This window comes from Zootoca vivipara, chromosome 12, assembly GCF_963506605.1.
Source record: "Zootoca vivipara chromosome 12, rZooViv1.1, whole genome shotgun sequence".
In the NCBI taxonomy this organism is placed as follows: domain Eukaryota; kingdom Metazoa; phylum Chordata; class Lepidosauria; order Squamata; family Lacertidae; genus Zootoca; species Zootoca vivipara.
The window spans coordinates 2,085,145-2,109,556 of NC_083287.1; the positions used below are offsets into that span (position 1 = coordinate 2,085,145).

Here is a 24,412-nt window from a genome sequence, read left to right on the forward strand (position 1 = left end):
CACTTCTGGCAAACCAGAGTGGCACACGGAAGCACCATTTACCTTCCCACTGTAGCAGTTCCTATTTATCTACTTGCATTTTGACATGCTTTCGAACTGCTAGGTTGGCAGGAGCTGGGACCGAGCAATGGGAGCTCACCCCATCACAGGTATTTGAACCGCTGACCTTCTGATCAGCAAGCCCTAGGCTCAGTGGTTTAACCCACAGCGCCACCTGCGTCCCCAACATTATGGGAGCATTATGGAAGAAATATTTCAGATGGGAGAGTTTCCTCTCCTCCTACCAAACACCAAGTTCCATGAATTTGCTTTTGTGTCACTTGAAGACCTCATGGCTATGGTATCAGCCATGAAGGGAAAAAACTTGCTCTCCTTTTCCTTCAGATTCATCTCACTATACTAAATGCCTGCTTAGGCTATAAGAGTTGTCCTCCTCAGTTGTCTTTCCCCTCTGTTCTCACAACTTAATACAGTTTCCTTCTTCCCTGGTCTTTCACTCCAACCTTTTTACAGTGCTAGTAGCACCACACCAGCAAGGCACATCCAGAGTTGTGTGGGTGAATCTTCCAATAATGCTCAGAATGCTCAGCCTTAAAAATAGATGGATGGTGATGAGAAAAAGTCCCTGCAATTGTGTCATCTCCCTCTATACGTATACACAGATGCTACATTACTGAAGGGCTTGTCTTAAGTAAGAGACAATGGCTGTGTTTGGACATCACAGTAAACCAAGCTTCATTATGATGAGAACCACCATAGCAAGCCTAAGGCTTCCCGTTCCCTCTCCTTGCTGAGCACCTCCTTGCAGACTTTGGAAACTTTCATGTCCATTTTTTATTAACTGCAGCTCATTGTGTCATCCCAACCTGACATCTGTGGTTAATCTTAACTATGGCTCATTTGAAATAAGTCAACCTGCATCAACAAATTATAGTTAAGATAAACTATAGTTTGGGATCTGGATATAATACTAAACTGATGTTACTAAAAAAAAGAAAAAGAAATGAAAGCTCGTGAGCCCCTCCTCCGAGCTCTGCCAGGAGAAGAGAGGAAGAGCACGCATGCCCAGGGCTTGCTGTAGCTCATTTCCAGAATGATAAGCTGTGGCTTTTCATTACATCATAATCATCTTCCCTGTTGTTGTTATGCTTGTTATTTTGATTTCTTACCTGCCCTTCACTATATGGTCTCAGTTACAGCAATTCAAAAATACATTAACAACAGTTTAAAACAGATTTCAGTCTCAAGAATAGGATAAGTCCTAAAACTGTCTGTCTCAGGTATGAAAGGTTAGGGTAAAAAGGCACATCTTCAGCATATGACAGAAACTAAGGAAGGTGCCAGACACACTTCTGTGGGAAAGGAATTCCCGCTACCCCTCAAAGGGATGACAGCCCCACTCCCCCTCTAATCATAGTAAAAGAATGCAGGGGTGGGGCTCTTGTGCAACCCAAAAGGGACCATTCCTCTTGTAGTTGGACCACTGCTTGACAACAACACAGGCTTATCTCGCTTCCAGGAACCAGGTGTTCCAAGTTCGTGTCTGGTGCTGCTTCTGACCTGTGGACCAGAATTTGTTACAGATGGAAGATCAATTTCTCAGCCAGTGGGGGCTGCCAATGAAAATCCCCCTACTTCTTTCTCAGTCACCGGCTGAGAGCAACCTGATTGATCAGTGTTTCTCCTCTGAACACTGTCAGATCTTATTCTTGAAATTGATCTCACTGTATTCAGTGGAAGTTAATCCACAAAGCAAGCATGCATGTGACTTGAAGGTCCAGCGTGTTTGTCACAGTGTACTAACGGCATAAAACTGAATAAGACACGGAAATCTAGGGAATCACCAAGATGTTGGCAAATATTGGGACACTGATCCCAGAGCTTTCTCAGTCCACTTTGTGTAGGTTTGACTTGATATCTCCTTGGTGTGAGTAGCTGTCGACAGTGTTTTCTCCACTCCTTTTCTTGCCTGCATCTCTAGAAATCCTGAGAGCTCTTTCAGCTTCACTCAACATTTCCATAGCTGTTTTGTCCAAATATGGATCTCAGACTTTAGATGAAATTTAGTGGGAATTGTGATTTGTTGCTTAATAAGCCATAATATTAAAATCACACAAACAGTAATAGGCAAATGGCATTTGATTGTTTTAATCAAAACTGAGGAAATGAATCTTAAGGGCAAAATCCTGCCATTAATTATGAGCAGGGCTGTTTTGGGATAATATTATCCAGATGTTCCTTTTCTTCTTGTTGTTTATACTTCTTCTTGTTTTCTGAAAATCATTAAATATATTGCATTTAAAAATTATGAACAGGGACATCCCATTATGAAAAGGGTCCCATTTATTTCAAATGCAAGAGTTACTAAAGGCTGGAATGCAACCTAAATGGTTTGATCTTTCTGACTAAATGGGGACAACAGGTTTATGTGTGATATATATATTTAAAATAAGGAAAGAAACTCATTTAAGATGTGCTACACAAAACAAACAAGTTAACTGATCTCCCTGGGAAACAAACTCCTCATTGGCAGTCAAAACCTCATCTCAGGCAAACTAGTACCAGGTTTGTTTGTTTTTTTAAAAATAGAAACAATTTGAAAGTCTCTTTTGTGAATGCTTTTAAATGAGAGCTGAACTGTAGGAGGCCAAACATAAATTGTGCTATGTGCAATATAATGCAATTCCATGGCTGCATTGATAAAACAAAAAGGAAGACAACAACTGTTTTTAACATTATCTTGCTAGGCATTCAGACAAAAACCCTAACGAACAGCAACTCCTGTATTTCTCAAGTGAATGCTATGGCTCTTGAAAGACACACCACCTGCCATGTGACAGAGAAGAATTCATCTATCTAGGGGCTTCCTGTCGTGCCGCGCAGCCATTCAGTCGGGTTTCAGTTCAGCTGAGCTGAAACCGACGCGTCAAGGACTGGGCGCCCTGCTCCGGCGAAGCGGGCGCCCTCAGAAATCTCAAGAGGGGCTTCTTGAGAACATGGACGGTCCGGCAGCGCAGTTTTGCGGGCTCCCCCTTCCCCGGAAAGGCTTAATTTTGAGCCCCCGAGAGCGAGGGGGTCGGAGCTGCAGCGCTATGGTGGACACAGCACTCTCCTTGACAGCGTGAAGCCGCAGGACTGAATGGCAACAGCGGGCGATTCTTCCTAACAAAAGGCTAAAGAATGGACCGTGAGTACTTAGGATATTAATCTGACTTAATTTGGAATAAATTGGCCACGGATAAGGGGTTTAAAAGAAGGAAGCCAGCCCCTTTCTACTGATTGAAACGGCAGCAGCAAAAGTTACTGAAGCCGCAAAGACTTTTTTCTTTCTAAGACTCTTTCTGGAGAGCTGTCAAACCTCCCCCATAGAGAGGGGGGGGGGAGACGATTTAGGTGTACTTAGAGAGCAATTAAGCAATTAAGCAATAAAGATCTAAAGGGAGTCATTTGCTGGAAACGGAGGACCTGTCAGCTCAGCCAGAGAATAGAGGCTTTGTTAGTGTAACAATGCCTCAAAAGAATTGAAAAAGAGCTGTTGAAGTCTGCCTCTTTTTAACTATTTGTAAAATTGGAGACAGTGTTATTTGAGAGTTAAGGACTTGCCACATTGTTGGAACTAAGTTATATTAAGAAGACTGCAATAGACTTTGTTGGATTTTGATTATACCCCTATGGACAGAAAGAAAGTACTTGCCGCCTGTGAGAAAGGAGCCTGATTTCCAGCACCTACCCAGTTGTTTGGGTTACAAGAAGGTTTGATGACCTTGGGAGCCAGCTGGGGGAAAGTGAGTGTTTTCCAGCATTGCAGCCTCTGTTGGTAATACAGGGGTGTTTTGAACTAAGAGGAAACGAAAGTAAATTCCAGCACGTTGGCTGCTGTGTGGATTACAAAATATTTTGGGTTTTGGAGAAAGAGAAAGTGTGTTCCAGCACATCAGCTGCTGTGTGGATTACAAATGATTTTTGGTTTGGTTGTGGAAGAACTTATGTGATTTCCAGCACGTTGGCTGCTGTGTGGATTACAAAATAATTTTAAGGGCAGGAATCCCACTGGTCTAGCACGCTAGCTGCTAAGTGGATTATAAAATTGGGGACTCTGCAAAGAAGGCATCTCTTTGGAATTAGAGACATAATAATTGCATTGTGGATTACAGTTTTCTGGCTTGGAAAGGCACATTAGCTGCCTGGTGGATTACAAATTATTTGGCAATCATAAAGGTGGAATATATAAATAAAAAATGTCGGGCACCGACAAAAAAATGCAATTGAGAAGGGATTCTAAAGATCAAGCTTTTCAAGAGCAAATTTTGGAATTTATGAAAGAAAATAAGCAGAGTCTACAAAGTTTAACTAAAGAGGTAAAAGCCACCACAAAGTGTCTCCAGGAATTTAAAGAAGAATTTGGTGTGATGAAAAAAGATCTTCAGGAAGTTAAAACACAGGTCTCTGGTTTAAATGTGAGAGTAACAGACATTGAAACAACTAAGCTAACAGACTTAGAAAAGTTGCAGGAAGAAACACAAATTAGGCTTGCTTTTATTGAACTACGGGATAAGGAGAATCAATTAAGACTCAGGAATTTGCCGGAGCTGGAGAAGGGAAAAGGAGATTTGGGAGATTTAATCGCACAAGAATTTTCTGATTGGTGGGGCCTGGACAAAGAAGAGATAAAAGCCACTATTTTGAGGGCTTACAGAGTAGGCCCAAAAAAGAAAAAGGATTCCAATTTCTTGAATGACTGTATAGTGGTTTTTCAAACAAAGGAGCAAAGAGATAAGATACTAGGTCACCACTACCAGAAAAAATTGGAAGTTCTCCAGCATACGGTAATTTTGTTTAAAGAAACTCCTAAATTCTTTTTGGCTAAAAGAAATAAATATTTAGACCTGACAACGATTCTGACGAGGAAAAATATTTTCTTTAAATGGAAATTTCCAGAAGGCCTGGCATTTAAATACAAACAAAAAGAATACAAGATCCGATCGGTTGAGGATAAAAGAAGATTTTTGGAAAGCCACGCAGAGGATTTTAAATCACCAACTGGAGGAGGCCAAGGTTTGGGAGCAGGAGCTGGACCAGGAGCATTCGATTTAGAATTGCTGGCAGGAGCAGGAGCAGGGATTGGCGCTGGACCAGGAGACGAAGATTAAACTTTAAAGTAAAACAAGATGGCGTTAAGAGTACTTTCGTGGAACGTGAATGGACTAAATTCATGCGTTAAAAGAAGGAAGATTTATCATGTAGTTAAAAAACAGAATTTGGACATTATCTGTTTACAAGAGACCCATGTAATTAGGACTCATAGAAGAATTTTACAAAATAAGTTATTGGGCCAAGAATTTATATCTTCTGATAAAGTTAAGAAAAGAGGGGTAGTCATCTATGTAAAGGAAAAATATAACCCTAGACTATTGTTTAAGGATGAAACAGGGAGATATATCGCAGTGGAAATATCTCTGCAAGGCGAAAAATGTTTGATACTTGGAATTTATGCACCAAATGAAGCTAAATCAGACTTTTTCAAGAACATTCATACTGCGCTGTTGGAATATTTGGATTATAAGATCATAATGATGGGAGATTTTAATGGGGCTGTATCGACTATGATGGATAGAACTCAAAGACAAAAAATATCTAATGATGGCAAGCTTCCAAAAACATTCTTTGATTTGGTGGAGAATTTTGATTTAGTAGATGTTTGGAGGCTAAAAAATCCATTAGAAAAAGAGTTCACCTTTTTTTCGGACTCGCAAAAGTCAGGAAGTAGATTGGACTATATTTGGATTACAAAGGACTTATGTCCAAAAGTGACAAAAAGCGAGATATGCCCCAGAACTTATTCAGACCACAACGCAGTTTTAATGGAGTTAAAACAGTACCTGCAGGGTTCTTTTAGATGGAGGATGAATGACTCTCTACTGAGAAATGAGCAGATAAATAATAAGGCCCAGAAGATGTTGAAAGATTATTTTGAATTAAATCTGAACAAAGGACAAAATATTACAATGGTTTGGGATGCCGGCAAAGCAGTAATGAGAGGATTCTTGATTCAACAGAATACAATTTGGAAGAAGAGGAGGAATGAAAAGAAGGAAAAGATTTTAGACAAATTGAAAGAAAAAGAAAAAAAATTGAGAGATAATCCAAAAAGTCAGGAAGTTCAAAAAGAGATAAAAGCTTTGCAGGTGCAGTACTCCCAAATAATAAATGAAGAAATTGAATGGAAAATTAGAAGAATGAAGCAAAGATCTTTCGAATCGGCCAATAAATGTGGAAAATTGTTGGCTTGGCAATTGAAGAAAAGACAAAAAGAGAATACAATTATAAAGATTATGGATGAAGGAAAATCTATTGAGAACCCTGCAGAGATACGGAAATGCTTTACAAAATATTACAAACAGTTATATAAAAGGGAAAAAGAAGATTTAGATGGAATTGAGAAGTTTATAAAAGAAAATGGACTGCAAAAAATTCCAACACAACAAAGGGCCTACTGAATGGATTGATTACAAGACAGGAGGTTGAAACAGCAATACAAGAATTGAAAAACGACAAAGCCCCAGGACCTGATGGACTTACCTCCAAGTACTACAAAACATTAAAAAACTGGTTGATACAACCATTAATGGAGGTAGCAAATGAGATTTTAGGGGGGGGCAAAGCACCAGAGACTTGGAAAGAAGCTTTTATCTCTCTGATACCAAAACCGGATGTGGATAAGACTCAGGTTAAAAATTACAGACCAATCTCCTTATTAAATGTGGACTATAAGATATTTGCTAGTATTTTGGCATCAAGATTGAAAAGGGTGTTGAAAGACTTAATTCATAAAGACCAGGCAGGATTCCTGCCTGGTAGACATATGAAAGACAATGTGAGAATTATAATAGATATTCTTGAGAGATTGGAAGTGAAAATAAACACCAAAGCAATGTTAATTTTTGTAGATGCCGAAAAAGCTTTTGATAATATCTCTTGGAATTTTATGAAAAGAAATTTTGTAAAAATGGAGGTTGGCCAAAACTTTGTTAATGGGATTAATGGTATTTACTCTGAGCAAAGAGCTAAGATTATTGTAAATAATGTGGTCTCAGAAGAGATAAGAATTGAGAAAGGAACAAGACAAGGGTGCCCACTCTCCCCCCTGCTATTCATTTCCGTTCTGGAGGTTTTGTTGAATATGATAAGGAACGATGATGGTGTTAAAGGAATTACAGTGGGTACAAAACAATATAAGTTAAAAGCCTTTGCAGACGATTTAGTACTGACTTTGCAGAACCCTGAACAGAGTGCAGTGAGAGTACTGCAGATAATTCAAGAGTTTGGCAGTGTGGCAGGCTTTAAGTTAAATAAAGGGAAAACTAAAGTACTAGAAAAGAACTTGACATTGCAAGAGAGACAGAATATAGAGGATTGCACAGGACTGAAGTGTGTAAAAAAGGTGAAATACCTAGGAGTTAATATGACGTCAAAAAATTTGAACTTGTATAAAGACAATTATGAGAAACTTTGGAAAGAAATCCAAAGAGATTTGGAAGTATGGTCAAGGTTGAAATTGTCTTTAATGGGAAGAATTGCAACCGTTAAAATGAATGTATTGCCGAGAATGTTGTTTTTATTTCAGGCCCTACCGATAGTTGACAAAATGAAATGTTTTCAAGAGTGGCAGAAGACACTGTCTAAATTTGTCTGGCAGGGGAAGAAACCCAGGATTAAATACAAACTTTTGACTGATGTAAAAGAAAGAGGAGGATTCTCCTTGCCAGACTTAAAGATTTATTTTGAAGCCGCAGCTTTTTGTTGGTTGAAGGAATGGTTTTTGTTAGACAATGATGACTTGTTGGATTTAGAGGGCCATGATAATGCGTTTGGTTGGCATGCATATTTATGGTATGATAAAGTAAAATTACACAAAGGTTTTAAAAGCCATATAATTAGGAAATCATTGTTTAATGTTTGGATTAGATACAAAGATCTATTGGAAAGAAAAACTCCTAGGTGGATCTCACCACTTGAGGCAAAGAAACCTAAAAGGACAAATATGGATGAGAATAGGTTGAAATACAAAGATATCCTGATGGAGGTGGGAAACCACTTTAAGTTAAGGCCATATGAACAACTGAAAGATAGGTTGAGTGACTGGTTTCAGTATGTGCAGATAAATGAAGCATTCAAGCTAGATAAAAAAATAGGATTCCAGATAGAAAAGTCGAAATTAGAAACGGAGTTATTAGAGACAGACTACAAGAATTTGTCTAGAATGTATAATTTGTTGCTAGAATGGCATTTGAAAGATGAGCAAACAAAATCAGTGATGATTGAATGGGCCAAGGACTTGGGTCATAATGTGATGATGTCGGAGTGGGAAAAATTGTGGAAGAAGGGTATGAAATTTACGGCTTGTACTGTGTTGAAGGAAAATTTGATGAAAATGATGTATAGATGGTATTTGACGCCGGTCAAGCTGGCTAAAATGTATCACAAAAGCGACAATAAATGTTGGAAATGTAAGCAGGATGTTGGCTCATTCTACCATATGTGGTGGACATGCCCTAAGATAAAAGGCTTCTGGGAAATGATTTATAATGAGTTGAAAAAGATGTTTAAAAACACATTTTTGAAAAAACCGGAAGCCTTTTTGCTTGGAATAATTGGGGAAGAAATCCCCAAGGACGATGTTAATTTGTTTATGTATGCCACCACAGCCGCTAGGATCTTAATAGCACAATATTGGAAAAAAGAGGAACTGCCTTCGAGGCAGGAATGGCAAATGAAAATGATGGATTATATGGAATTGGCAGAATTGACAGGAAGACTCCGGGACCAAACAAATGACAAAGTTTTAAAAGATTGGAAGAAATTTAAAATATACATAGGGTATGAATTTGAAAACTAGATTTTGAACATCCAGGAAAATAAAGAAGTTAAGGCAATAGGGAAATAATAGAAGATTGAAAGGGAGAAAATATGATAGATGATATAAAGATGAAATTTTTGAAGTGTTAAAGAGACTATATGATGGGTAAGAAGGATGATTTAGAAACTGCTACAGAAGTTTATAAAAAAGAAAATCAGATAGTAGGGAATTGGGGAAGCCAGAGGACAATGAATATTAAAATGGATTAGAGATGATATATATTTTTTTTTTTTGTTGTATTTTTGTATTTTTGTATTTCTGTATTTTGATGTTTACTTTTTGTATTTGTGTTCTGTATGTGTGTTGATAAAATGTTTAATAAAAAATATAATTAAAAAAAAAAAAAAGAATTCATCTATCTAGCTGACATTCATGCTAAGGGAACCCAACATCAAAATGTTAAGGGAATCCAAAGAGAGAGCTGTGAAACAGCTGTGCTCCCCCCGTTCCCAGCAGGGGAACACATACATGCAGTCACACTGAGCAGGATTGAACCCTTTGCTCCTCAACACCAATCCTGCTGGCTGCAGAGATCTGTTTCACCAGCGTGTTACCTGCAGGAAACAGGAGGCAGGAGCAGACCCCAGCAGTCCTGCAAAGGGATAGCCAAGAATGCAGATGCCCCAAGAGGCGGAGACCTAACCCTAAGACTGGAGGGTGGTGAGGAGAGAAGAAAAGGCTGCGGCCCCCATGTTTAGCCAGCATTGGGAGTTGGTCAGTCTCTCACCATTGGCTATGGCTCCCATGGTGATGGTGACAGCAGATACAGGAGTCAGTTTATGGTGGTAATGGGAGAGTGAGTGAAGCAAGTCTGGTGGAGGTAGTTGGCTTCCATTTTGCTACAGTGGTGGCTGGAGTGGAAACAGGTAGCATGGAGGCAGGGGCCACTGTGGCCTGAACTGCACCGAACTGGGACAAGTTGGGGCAACGACATGGCGGCTTATGGGAAGGAGGGGGTAAGCAGCCTGGCTTGACTGCTGTGCCCATGCAACACAGGACAGATCCTGGCCACCAAGGGTGCCATCTGCTGAGATCTGCTTTGCCACTGGGCTTATGCATAAGCACACCTTGGCAAAGCAGCACCCAGAGGGAGCCAACCTTCCTGCAGGCAACAGTGTGGTCGGGACGGAGTAAGGGATGCAGCAATTGCTTCCCCTGCCCCTCTACCAACTGTATGAGGTTTTAGAACCCCAAATTATGCACAAGCCCCACCCCCTGACTTGATCCTGGTTGGGTGTCCCCTGGGAGACTTGTGCAGAGCTCTGCATTATCAATTTAGAAATCTTAGTATTTTATTTTTTTAAAGTTTCTAAGGTGCTTTCATATAGTCTTTGGAAAGATGTTTGTTTGCGATGCATTTGGACACCTCTTAAGATATCATAACCAGATTTTCCATGATGGTTCCTGAGACCAAAGAGGTCATTTATGCTTGGATACAACTGGACACCATTCTGCATCAGCACAGTGGGCTGAACCTTTGAAAAACTGCACTGATTTTAACCACTGATTCCCAAACTACAGTGATATTTTGATTTCTTAGAATTCCTGAGCAACGCTGGGTACATGCCCAGTGGACAGTGTTCCAGACTCACTAACAATAATGTACAGTTTTCTAGAGATAAAAGCAACTATTGCTGTGGTACTCTGGCAAATCCCATTTCCCTGGATGTATAGAAGATAAGGCATTTACTGATAGGGCACAGAGAATTTGAACAATTAGGTTTGATCCACATGGGCGGGATATAAATATTATTTATTACTACTACTACTACTACTACTACTACAGTAAACTAACCTACATTAAGATGTCAACAAATGGGCAAAAATTGCCTATGAAGTTATGAATAAGAGTCCTGAATAAAGCTACAAGTTTTCATAGAATTAATGCATATCCTTGAAAGAATGGGTAGGGACGTGGGTGGCGCTGTGGGTTAAACCACAGAGCCTAGTGCTTGCCAATCAGAAGGTCAGTGGTTCAAATCCCCACGACGTGGTGAGCTCCCATTGCTCAGTCCCTGCTCCTGCCAACCTAGCAGTTCGAAAGAACGTCAAAGTGAAGTAGATAAATAGGTACCACTCCGGCGGGAAGGTAAAACGGCATTTCTGTGTGCTGCTCTGGTTCGCCAGAAGCGGCTTAGTCATGCTGGCCACATGACCCGGAAGCTGTACGCCGGCTCCCTCAGCCAATAAAGTGATATGAGCGCCACAACCCTAGAGTCGTCCGCAACTGGACCTAACGGTCAGGGGTCCCTATACCTTTACCTTTGAAATAATAATAATAATAATAATAATAATAATAATAATAATAATAATTTATTATTTATACCCCACCCATCTGGCCGGGTTCCCCCAGCCACTCTGGGCGGCTTCCAACAAAATATTAAAATACAGAAATCAATCAAACATTAAAAGCTTCCCTAAACAGGGCTGCCTTAAGATGCCTTCTAAAGGTCTGGTAATTGTTATTCTCTTTGACCTCTGGTGGGAGGGCATTCCACAGGGTGGGCACCACTACCGAGAAGGCCCTCTGCCTGGTTCCCTGTAACTTGGCTTCTCATAGTGAGGGAACCGCCAGAAGGCCCTTGGCGCTGGATCTCAGTGTCCGGGCAGAACGATGGGGGAGGAGACGCTCCTTCAGGTATACAGGACCGAGGCCGTTTAGGGCTTTAAAGGTCAGCACCAACACTTTGAATTGTGCTCGGAAACGTACTGGGAGCCAATGTAGGTCTTTCAGAAAGAATGGGGAATGTTGGTGACATGGTGCAGAATTAAGCTACCTGAATAGAACAGCAAAATAAATGGAACAAAAATAGTAGAAAGCACTTTGATGTGCAATAAGGACAAGTATGTGGGAAGCAATTAGATGGAGAACAATGATAAGCACTAGGAATTTAGATGAGAATAACTGTGAGTGACGGCAAGACAGGCAGCACTTTCCATAGAGAAACAGGCTCACATGCGAGGGGGGTCCACAAACAGCCTCTTCAGTCAAAGAATCTAACTCCATGAACATTGCATACCTACTTTTGTAGCTAAATGTCAGGTTTCTTCAAGTCGAACAAAATCATAGAAATAATAGGAAATATTTCACACATTCCTAATCTACACAACAGAAATGTTTAAACTTCTTTCTCAGTTACGTTGATAAGAATAAGAATAATTTATTTATACTCCGCCCATCTGGTTGGGAAATCCACTATGTGTAAAACTCTCTAACAATAAAAGCAGACAGATGTTGTGGAAGCTGCCGGGTTTATCTTGCATTCTGTGCAGATGGTTAGAAACAAGGAGAGATGGAGGAGGAGAGGCTGACACTCAAGATCCAAGCAGAAACTGCCACAGATACATTTTCCAAGTGCTGGACCAGAACGTTAAAGGAGCCTCGGAGGTCCAGGGCTATCAATGCCCAACTTCTCCATTCCTCTTCCTTTATGCTCAGCACAAGCCACTCTTGCCAGAGTAACCAAGGGCAAGATGACTGTGGTTACAGGCCATATATTTACAAAAGTGAGTTAAAACAGACAGTTCAGGCTTCTGGTTATAGAAACTATATGAACTAGTTTAGTGTCACACAGAGTGAGGAATGATTTTTTTTTTTTTAAAAAAAACTCAAGGAAGTTGCACCCCAAAGAGCAAAAGTCAGGAAAGTAAGTGATTCTGTGCAAACAGCCAGAGGTTATGGGAATTCATTTTGCCCCATTGTGAGTTTTTACAAGTCAGATTTCTCTGGTGAGCAGGTGGAAATTTAAGATAATCTTCTGTCAGTGGATGGTAAATAGCAATATGGCCACCTGCTTCCCTTTAGGGTGAATGAGTCCGTGCTGGGTATCAAGGAAATAAATTGATGCAGGGAGATGAGCAGATAATTATACTGCAAGATAGTAAAAGATGGGCTCATTTACTGGAAAAAAATGTGCAGAATATGTCTACAGCAAACCACCTCTCAATGCTTATAAATTTTTACCATTTCTAGAAGTTTGGGGGACTTTCAGAACTTAATCTGAGGTAGTATTAGGTTGCCAAATTTCCTGCTTCCTGGGTGGCAGCTTTGAATTTCAAATTTAATGGTACAACTTGAAATAAGTCAGACTGAGTGGAGTTCCTTTGCTTAGGTTGAACAAAACATTTACTGGCTCCTAGGCAAAGACTTTCCCTGCCAGGTTTTAACCTGGAGGGGATTGCTACTGCCAACTTATTAGTTTCTAAAGCTCAGCATTCATAATGGAATGCTGACATTCTTAACTTTCCTGGCACTGAAAAAAATCTAGGATAAAGTGGCAGTAAGAACGCTCACTAATTTAACGATGGCACGGGGATTTCCCCCCAACATGAGGCTCATTGAGAGACTGGCATGTTGACTTCTTTGCTTACTGGTGATATACAGCAGAAGCCAACTGCGCACATTTCAGCAAATGCTGACGAGTCAGCTTAGTGTGCACTCAGAGGCAAAACACAAAAAAGAACCCACACCAAACCTGTGCACCAACAAAATGGCTTCACAGATGCACAGAGCCCCCAGTCATTGTTCCCTTTTAGACTTGTCATTATCATTTCGTGGCTACAATCCTTTTCTGTCTAAAGATAAAAGAACCTGCCTTATACCACTGGTCTACCGTGACCAGCATTGTCTACTGCAGCTTTCCAGGGTCTTCCCCATCTACGACCTATTTCTGACCTGTGAGCCGTAAACAGCTGCTGCAAATGTTTCAAACACACATTTAAGACATTTTCATAAGCCACATAATCAAAAATAAAAATCTAAGCAGTATATTCAACACAGTAAATATTTGTCCATAATGCACAGAAAAAATCATCAGGATTTTAAACCAAGTATGTATAAATGAATTGTGTGCTCACAATCAGGGTTTCTTCTTCTTCTTTTGATATGCTACTTTTCTGCAGTTGCACAAGGTACATCATGACATACAATTGAAGGTACCTGATCAATAGGCAGGGAGTTCCAGTGTTGATATGCTGAAAAATCAACTCCTCCCAGATGTGCACTGAGCATTACGTGGCACTTGCAGAACTGTAACTTCCACAGGCCAAAGCTGTTCACTGGCAAATTTTATGTAAGCCAAGGTGAAACTGGCCTTGATCTGGATTGTTGTTTTATGATGGTCCCTGGTTTTATGGTTTCATTAATTGTATTGTATTTTAATGAAAGAATAAGAATCACTGATAGTATGTATACAAAGCCTAAGTGCTGGTGCCTCACAAGCACAACTGATGGTGAATGTGCAATAAAAACGACATCCGCTTGTCCCCCTGGGAAAACCCAAGGCTTAGCACTGAATTGGAACAAATGGCAACCGGGTTTTCCACTACAGTGGTACCTCGGGTTACGAACGCGATCCGTTCCGGATCACAGTTCGTAACCCGAATAGTTCGTAACCTGAAAACGCCATTTTGCGCATGCGCAAAGCGCTATTTTCGCTATTTTCACGCTTTGCGCATGCACAAAAATACCCGAGGTGTTCGCAACTCGAGGTACGACTGTATTGCCATTGGTTCCAATTTATCACTAAAGATCAGGTTTTCCAGGGGGGGGGACTCCTTGGTCCCTTTCTTTCAGGGCATGGGACAAGCACCTGAGGATGCGGATGAGACCACAGTCTTTGGCTTTATTGGAGTATCTCAGATAAGTGGCCAAGGAAAACTGATGTTAAATGCTGGGTTTATTTAGAATAAACATGAGAGGATTTGGACCAACATGCAAGGCTTTCATGGTCACAAAATGCAGTCATGGTCCCTACTTTGAAAAATATATATATAAAATACTTGGCTATTAGCTAGGAGAACTAAATGGAATTTCCAAGTTGAGAAGCAAACTGCTACTGATTATTTCTTATTGTGTGTAATATTATTTGATTTAAAATATCTGTACACTGTCTTTTGGCCTAGACCCCAGAAGGCAGCTACCGAGATCAACATTAAAAGCAATATATAAAATGGATGCAACATTTAATAAAGAAAATAGAAGCAATCCAGGGGGGGGGGAAATCAGCAAAAAGCCCACAAGTGAACAGCAGGTTGCTTCCACAAAGTAGCTCTGTGATGCTCAGCAGAATAGTCTGTCCACTGCTCAGACTCGGAGAGTGAAGACCAGATGGTAGGGACAAACCACAGGGCAGGTCACCTCCATCACTTTTGCTTGTGAGCTCCCGAGGGGCTGCCTGGCTGGACCTTCTGGTCTGATCCACCAGGATTTGTTTTTCATACCAAAACAAATTGGCCATCCCTTTTTTTCCCCGTGTGAAAGAAAGTGGGTAAGGAGCAAAGCTAGGCAGGTGTTTCAGAGAGAGAGAGAGAGAGAGAGAGAGAGAGAGAGAGAGAGAGAGAGAGAGAGAGAGAGAGAGAGAGAGAGAGAGAGAGAATATTTCTAACTGGGCACTGAGTCAGAAAGAATAAAAACCAATATCTAGGCAAGATATAAATATATATTCTATGGCCAACCAACCACAGAGCCCAGGAAATACACAATATATGACAGGAGATCAATGGCTGCTCATATTTCAGGAGACTACTAACTGCATCAGGTCGAGCTGATAACAAAATGAATATAAGGTTTGGAATATCTGGCCCAAAAGATAGCCAGCCCAGCCTGGCACCACTCAATGCTAGTAAAAATGTGTGTGATAAATTCACACACATTCACACTGCTGTATTGCTTGTAGATCTGGCAGCAGCTTCATCATGGGGAAAGAGGTTTATATAATAAAACCTGAACTCTCTTTTACCACTACTCTACTAGGCACATATGAATAAAGGGCCCAGACTTGGAGCTGAAATTAAGTATCCAATACAAGGAAACAATCCATGAATAGGGATGGAAGGATTTCTCAGTTTTGGTTCTCTCAGTGTTTTGTTTTTCCAGTCTTAAAGTCAGTTGTCTACATTTTTTCAGCAATTTGCTATATATAGAGGAGAGAGAGAGAGAGAGAGAGAGAGAGAGAGAGAGAGAGAGAGAGAGAAACCCTCCCCCTAAATCCAGTCTACAACTCTAGCACTCTCTTCCCCAGTCTGTGGTTGTACCCCAATTCTCACCGGACCAAGCCATCATGGACGATCGTCAGAGATGATGAGAGTCATAGTCCAACAAGAAGTGGAGGGCACCATACTGGGGAGCCCTGCCCTAGAGTGCTGCTGTTGCCAGTCAGGGAAGACAGTACTCAAGGAGATGAGCCAGTGGTCTGAATTGCTACAAGATAACTTCCCTTGTTCTTCTTTTTGTTTGTTTTTTTTGGGGGGGGGGGAGCTCACTTCTGCAGCTATGGAAACCACTGTGGCAGAAACAGTAAGAAGAGATCTGGTGGATTTTCCAGCACTTTCCTTTTTGTGTATCCTTACCTTTGCTTGAATTTTGGCTAGAATAAATATATTTTATACTCAAGTATTTTTCTACTTCTAAAGGGAAAACAGAAGAATTGGTAGAATAGAGTGGGTCAGAGTGTCATCAATAACTATGTAAGTAGGAAAGCTTCTCCACCCCTTGGGTATCAGGACAATATTGACCTATTTTAGGGTGAAGATCACCATAGTGTCTCTGTGTTGTAGAAGTGGCTTAAACATGTCACTTTGACCCCAAAACAAATGCACACATGCCAGAAGCAGTTCCGACATGCTTTATGATAGGTAGGTTTGTCTTCACCTTTACAGAGCAGTTGTAAAGGTTACTAACATCAAATAAAGTATTTGAAAGAACAAACAATGCTAAAAAAAACCTTTAATAATAAAATCAAGAGAGGCTTGCCTGAATCTACTTTGATTTTTACTAGTTCCCTGAGATCCTTGTGAAATTTGTTCTGTAGAGGGTCACCAATGTTTTTTGAATTTGTAAGCACATTTGGAAACTGAAGAAACTGTTCTGGCATACACGCACTGCAATCTAACACACCCCACAGCCTATTCTACTGTCTACAACAGAATACTCCTTCCTCTGATCTTTTTTCCTTTCGACAGCCTAATTTAGAAGGGAAAGCCCTTTTATTCACCCAGAGATCTACCAGCAGATCCTGACCTTCTGTCCACCTGAAATAAAATCTTCCAGCATTTGCCCTTTAATTGCATTTAGGAAGCAAGCTTGACAGCAAGGTGGGATATTTGCAGAGGTGACATGAAATCACAAATATAGCTACATTTGAAAACAGGCAGTAAAGATAAAATAAAATAATGTCATTATATTACACCAGTTTCTGATACTGATTTTGCAAGTGCTCATCTTATAGCAAATGAATGATTACTCCCCTTCCCCCCAAAAAGCAGATTAATTTTAATAAGTAACAATCCTGCATAACAAGGCTTGGAATTAAAATAACTGCATGGAAAACAGCACTTTACACAGCAACACAAACAAAATGCTATTTGCTGCTGCTCATACAAAGTATGGCACACAGCTATAGCTAACTAAAGGGTGATTAACATAAAAAGCAACATTACCACTGAACTTCACTAAATGCAGTTCTGTTTATCATTTAAAACAGATTTCCAAAACTATTAAAGAGCCTTTCAAGCTTGTTGGAATCTTCTTCCAGTAAAAGTTGATGTGCTTATTGAATGTTTCCATGCAGCTGTTTTTAAAAAGGTCTGTAAAATCGGGATTTAGCATTCAAAAACCACAAACAGAAGTGGGTGATTACATTTTAAAAACCATTAGCTTAATTTGAACGAGGGCAGGCATGCTTGAGAAAATTCCCATAATCCTGAGATGCTTACATAGAAACTGCTGGGCTTGGGCCAGGTGGTCTGCATACTGCCATTTACCACAAGTACAGAGTATTTTGGGTGGTGCCATATTTAGCATCCTGAGAATCCCTGCCTTCATTTTTTAAAAAAGTTGGGGGTATGGGTGAAATGCAGGTTTCTAGCATGTATACTTGAATGAATTATTAGCTGGTGAGATCTTTGAAGCAAGAGAGGATGTTCTGGGGGATTCCACACCCTTAGGATCACGGGACCATCATGTCTAGGTGGTGCAGTGGAAACAAGAAGAACGAGGATACAGCTGTAACACTGGAATTTGGACAAAGGCTGCAAACTTGGCAGTGCAACTTTTGTTAAGGAAAGAGCTCTTGATAGCTAGATCTTTTCAAAGTCTCCTGAAGCAGGGTCAGAAGCAGACCTTTCCCTTCAACTTCAGAGTTAGCCAAGCCTGCCACATGGCCAATATTTGACTGGCTAGACTGGCTTTTAAATTCTTTCTAAAGCAGGGAAGGAGGGAGAGAAAGAAAGAAAGAGCGAGCACCCCAGGACAACTGGAGCCACAGGCCTCAGCTTCTTCCTTCTTCAGAGCCTAGCTTCTTCAGGAAGCTTCCTTTGATAACACAAATGACAGAAGAAGCTCACTGACTGACTTGGAATCAAATATGGGAAACTGTCAGAGAAGTTATTGTTTGGACACTCTGCTGTAAATACCATTCGGTTGCAAATGCAATGGATTTGGAAGAAAATAATGCCCATAGCATGATGAATTCCAGCATTCAAGAAAATGAATGTGGGAAAATCAGAGCAAAGGGTTTGTCCTTGGCTTCTCTCTCTCTTAGAGCCTAAATAACTGGCTTTTGTGAAGAGGAGCTGTGGCAAAGAATTGGGGTGGTGGCGGCGGCATAACAGCCTATATAATTTCAGGCAGCAGGTGGCGACACCATTTGTGGATGTCCATGGTGGGGGGGCACCTCCCTTCAATCATGTAACTATGGTATAATCTCAGGAGAAATGTTTCTAGCCTAGCCTACTAGGCTTATTTTCTACTTACAGAGTTTTCATCATAGGGAAATATTCTGAAATTCAAGCCATCATCTGTATTCTCTAATCTACCTTATATCATTTCAGAAATCCTCTCCCACTTCTTTGCCACTTTGCTCTTAGGGCTTATAGTTGGCTGGAACCAGCTTTGAAGCTTCTTTCCCCAAAGCATCTCTTCTTGCCATTCAAAAACACCTTTATATATTCATACACTGACAGGCTCTGTGTCCATTTATGCTGGCACAGTAAAATTCAGGACTAACCTCATAATGAGGTGATCCTCCATCTAGCTTGCATATACTATTTAAATTAGAAAAGGAAAGTTAACAGAAATTTCCTTTTATGGAGCAAAGTGTACAAATTCTGTGCATTTAAGGGGGCCATGGATTGGCTCTTGATGTAGAACAGATTAAAGGCTTAAACTGGAAGTCTGTTTTAATGCATAGGTTGATTACATTATGGGCAGCAAATCAGAGGTTAAGGTAGTATTAAGAGGTTAATGTAAAAAAACAAGCTTGGAGCTGTTGTAAGTCATACCACATCACAGTAAGAATTTGATGAGCATTTTCAGTATTCTGAGCGGAAGGCAGGGCACACCTTCTGCAACATTTAAAAGAATGGGAAGTTGCACATCTGCAGAAGTTGCACATCTAAAACCAGCACAGAAGCTTTGGCTGGCTTTCTTTTGTCTTGGGCAAGTCAATCTTCTCACTGCAGAATATGCCAGATCCACACCTACTGCAGTTCTTGTTTGTCCACACTTTTCTGATATTAAAAGAAAGTGCATTTTTATAGAGGCCGTTTCCAGAGTGAGGCAATTTAGCAGCTTACCAAATCATAGAGTTAATGAGCAAACTTCCTCAAGACACAATCAATTGTGCAGATCTGCTTTGGAAACCCAGTGAAAGCTCCGGCTCTCTGTTTCACCTCAGTGAATCTACCGGTATGCTGTTTTGGCAGCATCTCGAAATGAAATGGTGAGATGTGCAAGGAGGTCTGGAAGAAGGAGAAAGAATCTCTATCGTTTTTGAAGACCAACATAACAGGCTAGAGTCTTTGTTTTCTCTGCAGGTCTATTTTGGCTCCTCGTTCTGTGAACTGCACAGAAAGCAAACACAATGCAGCAGAAAGGTGATGCTCTTTCAAGGAGGAATCAGGATAAAAGTTTACTTTTAACTCTATTAATGTCATTCGAAAATGCCAAGCTGCCAAAGGCCACACTGTAATTCTGAGTAGCTACACAGAGTGACAGGAGGGGGGGGGAAATAGCCATGCCCAAATTGTTCCACCTGCACAACAGCTGCATTGCATTCATACAGCAATGGATTCTATTTTCAGCCCACCAACTCCAAATGGTTTACTAGGGGGTAACTAACCATGGGCTGCTTCAGATGCTCCCCCAAAGATGACCAGTGCTTCCTTTCTACACACTTCCTAGGATTGCTAGAGGGGGGTACAGGGAGATGAGGCAGGATGAGACCCAGAAGGATGGGGAGAGGAAGCTCATGTGGCTTTCTGTGGCAGTGCTTGTAAAGTTGGAGTAGGCAAAACGAGAGTCATATATCAAATATATGACAATTGTCTTCTATAGTAGGGGCACGAAAGCATAGGGAAGAACCACAGCTTAATGGCAAAGAACATTGTGTGCATGCAAAAGGTCCCTGCTTAAATCCTCAACGTCTCCAGTTTTCAAAATAGGATCTGGCAACAGAGATCTGTGCCTAAGATTCTGGAGAGCTACAGCAACCCTGGGCTAGATGAACAAATAGCCTGATCTGGAGAAGCCATGTTTTTATGCACACCATTTCACACCAAACATGAACAAGTTGTGATCCCCAGGTTGAACGCAGACCACCAGTGTGGAGAAGACAGAGAAGTGCTATTGGGTGACAGGGAGAAAGTAGAACTGCTCAACACCTACTTTGCCTCTGTCTTCACCCCAAAGCGATGCCCAGCCTGGTGATAAGAGAATAAATGTTGTAAGGAGGGAGCTGCCGCCCAAGATAGGAAATTAGGTGGTAAGGGAACACCTAGCTACTTTAAATGAAAGGGCCAGATGAACTGCATCCAAAGGGTACTAAAGGAACTTGAGGATGTAATCTCAGAGCCTCTGTCTATAATCTTTGTGAATTCGAGGGCTGGGTTTGCCTATGCCTGGTATAAAGCATATCAAAAGATCTGATGCTCTGCCTGCCCATCATCAAACTTAAACTGATCTTGCACTGATCTACAGGTGAAACTGCTATCCCATTCTGCTGAACTAACAGAGGAAAGGGATGCTATGTTTTCTTTTTAAGCAGTTTCATAGTCCTTGGGGCACTGGTGAGCGATCTCTACTCTTCCTCTGCTCCATTATATTGTTGCTTATTGTATTTAGAAAATGTTAAATAAAATGTCTCCTGTCCTTCCTTCTCTCACACTGTAGTCTTCCCCAATGTCAAAATTTACAATGTAAGCTCCGTGGAGCAGCTGTCTGCTTAGCATTTGGTTCTGTTAAGGCACTATGTACATCAATACTGCATTATAAATACATTAAAAATGGCAACAATTGCTGTTGCCCTGAAGCTTCTCACTTCAGACTAACATATAAAGCACACAAACTCACACACCCCTCTAGGGGCATGGAGGAATCAATTTCTAGCTCTCCTCTTTTGTGCTGCACTGCAGTGTTTCTGATACAGGGTACTAAATTCAGGTAACATATCAATTCCAATATTAGTAAATAATAGCATCCACTTCAGAATTCTCCTGGCAGTTTCCTTCCAACTGTGGTAGCACTGAGGCCTTTGGGACCAGCTACTGTATTTTTCCATGTATAGGATGAGGTTTTTTTTCCTTTAAAAAAAGTCAAAAATTAGGGGCCCTCTCCCCCCATTTCCTTAAATCTGTCCCCCAAAATAGGGGGTGTCTTATACCTGGGGGCGTCTTATAGACGAAAAAAATAAGGTGCTTCAAATGCAAGATTTCAGTTTGTCCACCACGACCAAAGCGGTATCTCCTTACAGCACAAATCTACAGCTCCAAATTGCCAAAGCACAATGACTGAACTTTAAGAAAACCAGAATCTTGAGTTTATGGTGCTCACCTGAAGATATGTCTACTTGACTTTTCTTCACTCCAGTGACATTGATATGGACACTGACTTTGCCTTCTATCAGGTCAATCTCTATGGCGCCCAGTCCTTCAGCAAAATTGCTGAACAGCAGAAGTCCATTGGGATTCCAAGTCCGAAATTGAAAGCTGACTGAAAACATATCCTGATTTGGACGGCCAGGCACTTCCAGGAAACTGGTAGCATTGAAAAAGACGGGCACTGTATGGGGCTCCACACAGGAGAAGCTTAAATTCCCCTATTAAAAACAAAAGCAAAAACAGTAACACACACAAACACACAAATGAGAAAATTGACATATTTCTTAAAAAAAACCCCAGTTATTAGAGACCTTAAAGTTTCCTCCTGAATCCTGTAAAACAATGTTCAAAAGAGAGCATGTTGATCTACTGAGGGATGTATGAAAGTTACTGAACATCCTTGAGAAATGTACAACTCTGCTCACTTCCCACAGGATTCCTTGTGCACTTTCACTTGAGAAATCTAAATTTGCTCCTCATTTCAAAATTTAGTAATAACCTTGGAATGCAAAGTAAAATAACATATACTGCATGTATGTGTGTGTGCTTGGCAATTTCAAGGGTTCAGAGGACACATGCAGTATCTAGTTGCAATCTTTGCAACAGCCCTGTACGTAAGGATGGGGAACTTCTGACCTGTGGCTAATTTGGCCCACAAGGACATTCTCCCCAAACCACACCCACTGGCCCAATCCCTGATGCCATATGTGATGTCAGGTGTGGAACAAGTAGCGGTGCGCATATATCCTGCAACTGGAAAACAAGATTGAACTCCCCACGCATCAAATGGTGCACACGGGTGTGTGTGTGTGTGTGTGTGTGTCAATCTTGCTTGAATCTGAGGTGCAAGCTAGTTCCCTAAGGGCAGCTGGCAGGCACGCGCAACCGCTGCACAATGCAAGAGTGAACTCTGCGCATCAGCTGTTGTGTGGGGAGTCCAATCCTGCTTGGTCACTCCCACCCCCATGGGCCAACTTTGAGGGGCAGGTGGGACCAACTGTCAGTCACCTGACACAGTGGCGGAGAAAGCGGCATGGGTGCTCAGAGCGGCGGCCACGCTGTGCACCCAGGGGGAGCTGTGTGGGAACAGGGCAAGCCCCCCATGATGTGCCTTTATGTCACCCCCCTCAGGGATGACACCTGGGGTGGGAATGACACCTGACCTGAAACCATTATGATGTCAGAAGATTGGCAGGTAGGTGGTCCCACCAGGCCAATGACGTTCCCTACCCCTGTCCCCCCCCCCAGCTACCTGCAATGTGCATGGACGAAGACCAATGTAGGCTGAAAGCAATAGGAGTCAGATGCCCACATACCTTCCTCTTACAGAAAAATGGAAAAATTAATATATGAGCAGAAAATCTGTCTTCACTATTGGATCTACACATGCCTTTTTCAAAGTTATAAGCCAGGTACCCATGATAAGGTACATAGAAATGCGGAAAGGAAAGGAAATTTATTCCCATTTTACAGACAATGAAATAATAGAAGGATTTATTTATTTTAAAGAGGATCCCTCAGGGCTGAGCTGCCTGCTTCATTCTTTATGCAAGAAGCTTACAGGACATTTTTGAACGAGTTAAAAAAGAAACCTGTGGTGAATGTGGAGAGGAATAGCCATGCATGGAGTACAGGCCTGCATTAGGAAGTTCTAGGAAAACTGTTCACACGTATTCATCCCTGAGTTTAGTGTTGCAGCGAATGCTGTGGTTGTTGTGGCCAAAGATGCAACGCCATGATGAGGTCACTGAGCAGGTCATGCCATTCCTTTTAATACATGGTGATGGGTTAGAAGAAGCATCTCCATTGCGCTCTCTTCTGGACATAGCATGCATTTGGACAAGGTGCCCATGGGTCTTCGTTCATAGGAGACGGTCCTCTATTTGAAGGCATCCTATATCTGGAGGGCTGTCTTGTCCAAATCCAGTTCATTTGAGTGGCGGGGAGGAACCTTGATGTTGCCCATCTGAACATCAAGACTGAATGGGAGCACAGGTTGCACGGTCACGGTCTTCCAGACTATGGTGAGCCTTATGACAGCTATTTCTAAATTTGTATCTCTACATATTTATCACCATATGCAAATTTTATGTGGAGCTGTGGTGAGGCCTCCATGGCCATCCTATATTTGGAGCCACAAAAATTGCAGCATTTCTTTTTAGATTCTTCAAAGAATGCATATCATCGTCATCTTTTTTTAATGCTAAACTAATCCCATGGGGCAATAACAGCAACAAAGAGAGCGAGAGGGGAGAAATGAAAATCTATGCTGATTTAATTAGAAGAAAATTGATCTTGTTTTCCTAGAGGTAAGGCAATGGAAGTAACTCAGCTTGAAACAAAGGAGATGGCAATTTTTATAGCCTCTCTTTGCACTGGATATCAAGTGAGCCCTCAAATTATACCAGCTCACAACAGTTTCTTGCTGAAGCACTCATGCATTACTAACACTGCTTATACAGGTCTTGCTGTGGAGTTAAATAAGAAGAAAATGAAATACCATCAGTAACAGGGAGAAATTGTATTCTACATCCATTTCCATGGTCTTAGCACCTAATGGAGAATGGAGTCACTTGCTCTAGGTTATTAACCTTTTAAGAGAGGATCTGCAGTGAATGG

General features: G+C 41.2%; 1 protein-coding gene across 1 annotated transcript in view; it reads right to left on the reverse strand.

Annotated features, from left to right (window-relative positions):
• Nucleotides 1–24,412, reverse strand: part of CNTNAP2 (contactin associated protein 2) — an 869,542-nt gene that overhangs the window by 377,254 nt on the left and 467,876 nt on the right. The window contains exon 8 of the mRNA XM_035101355.2: nt 21,747–22,011. Within this exon, the coding sequence (XP_034957246.2) occupies nt 21,747–22,011 (265 nt within the window). The remainder of the gene's footprint in view (nt 1–21,746; nt 22,012–24,412) is intronic.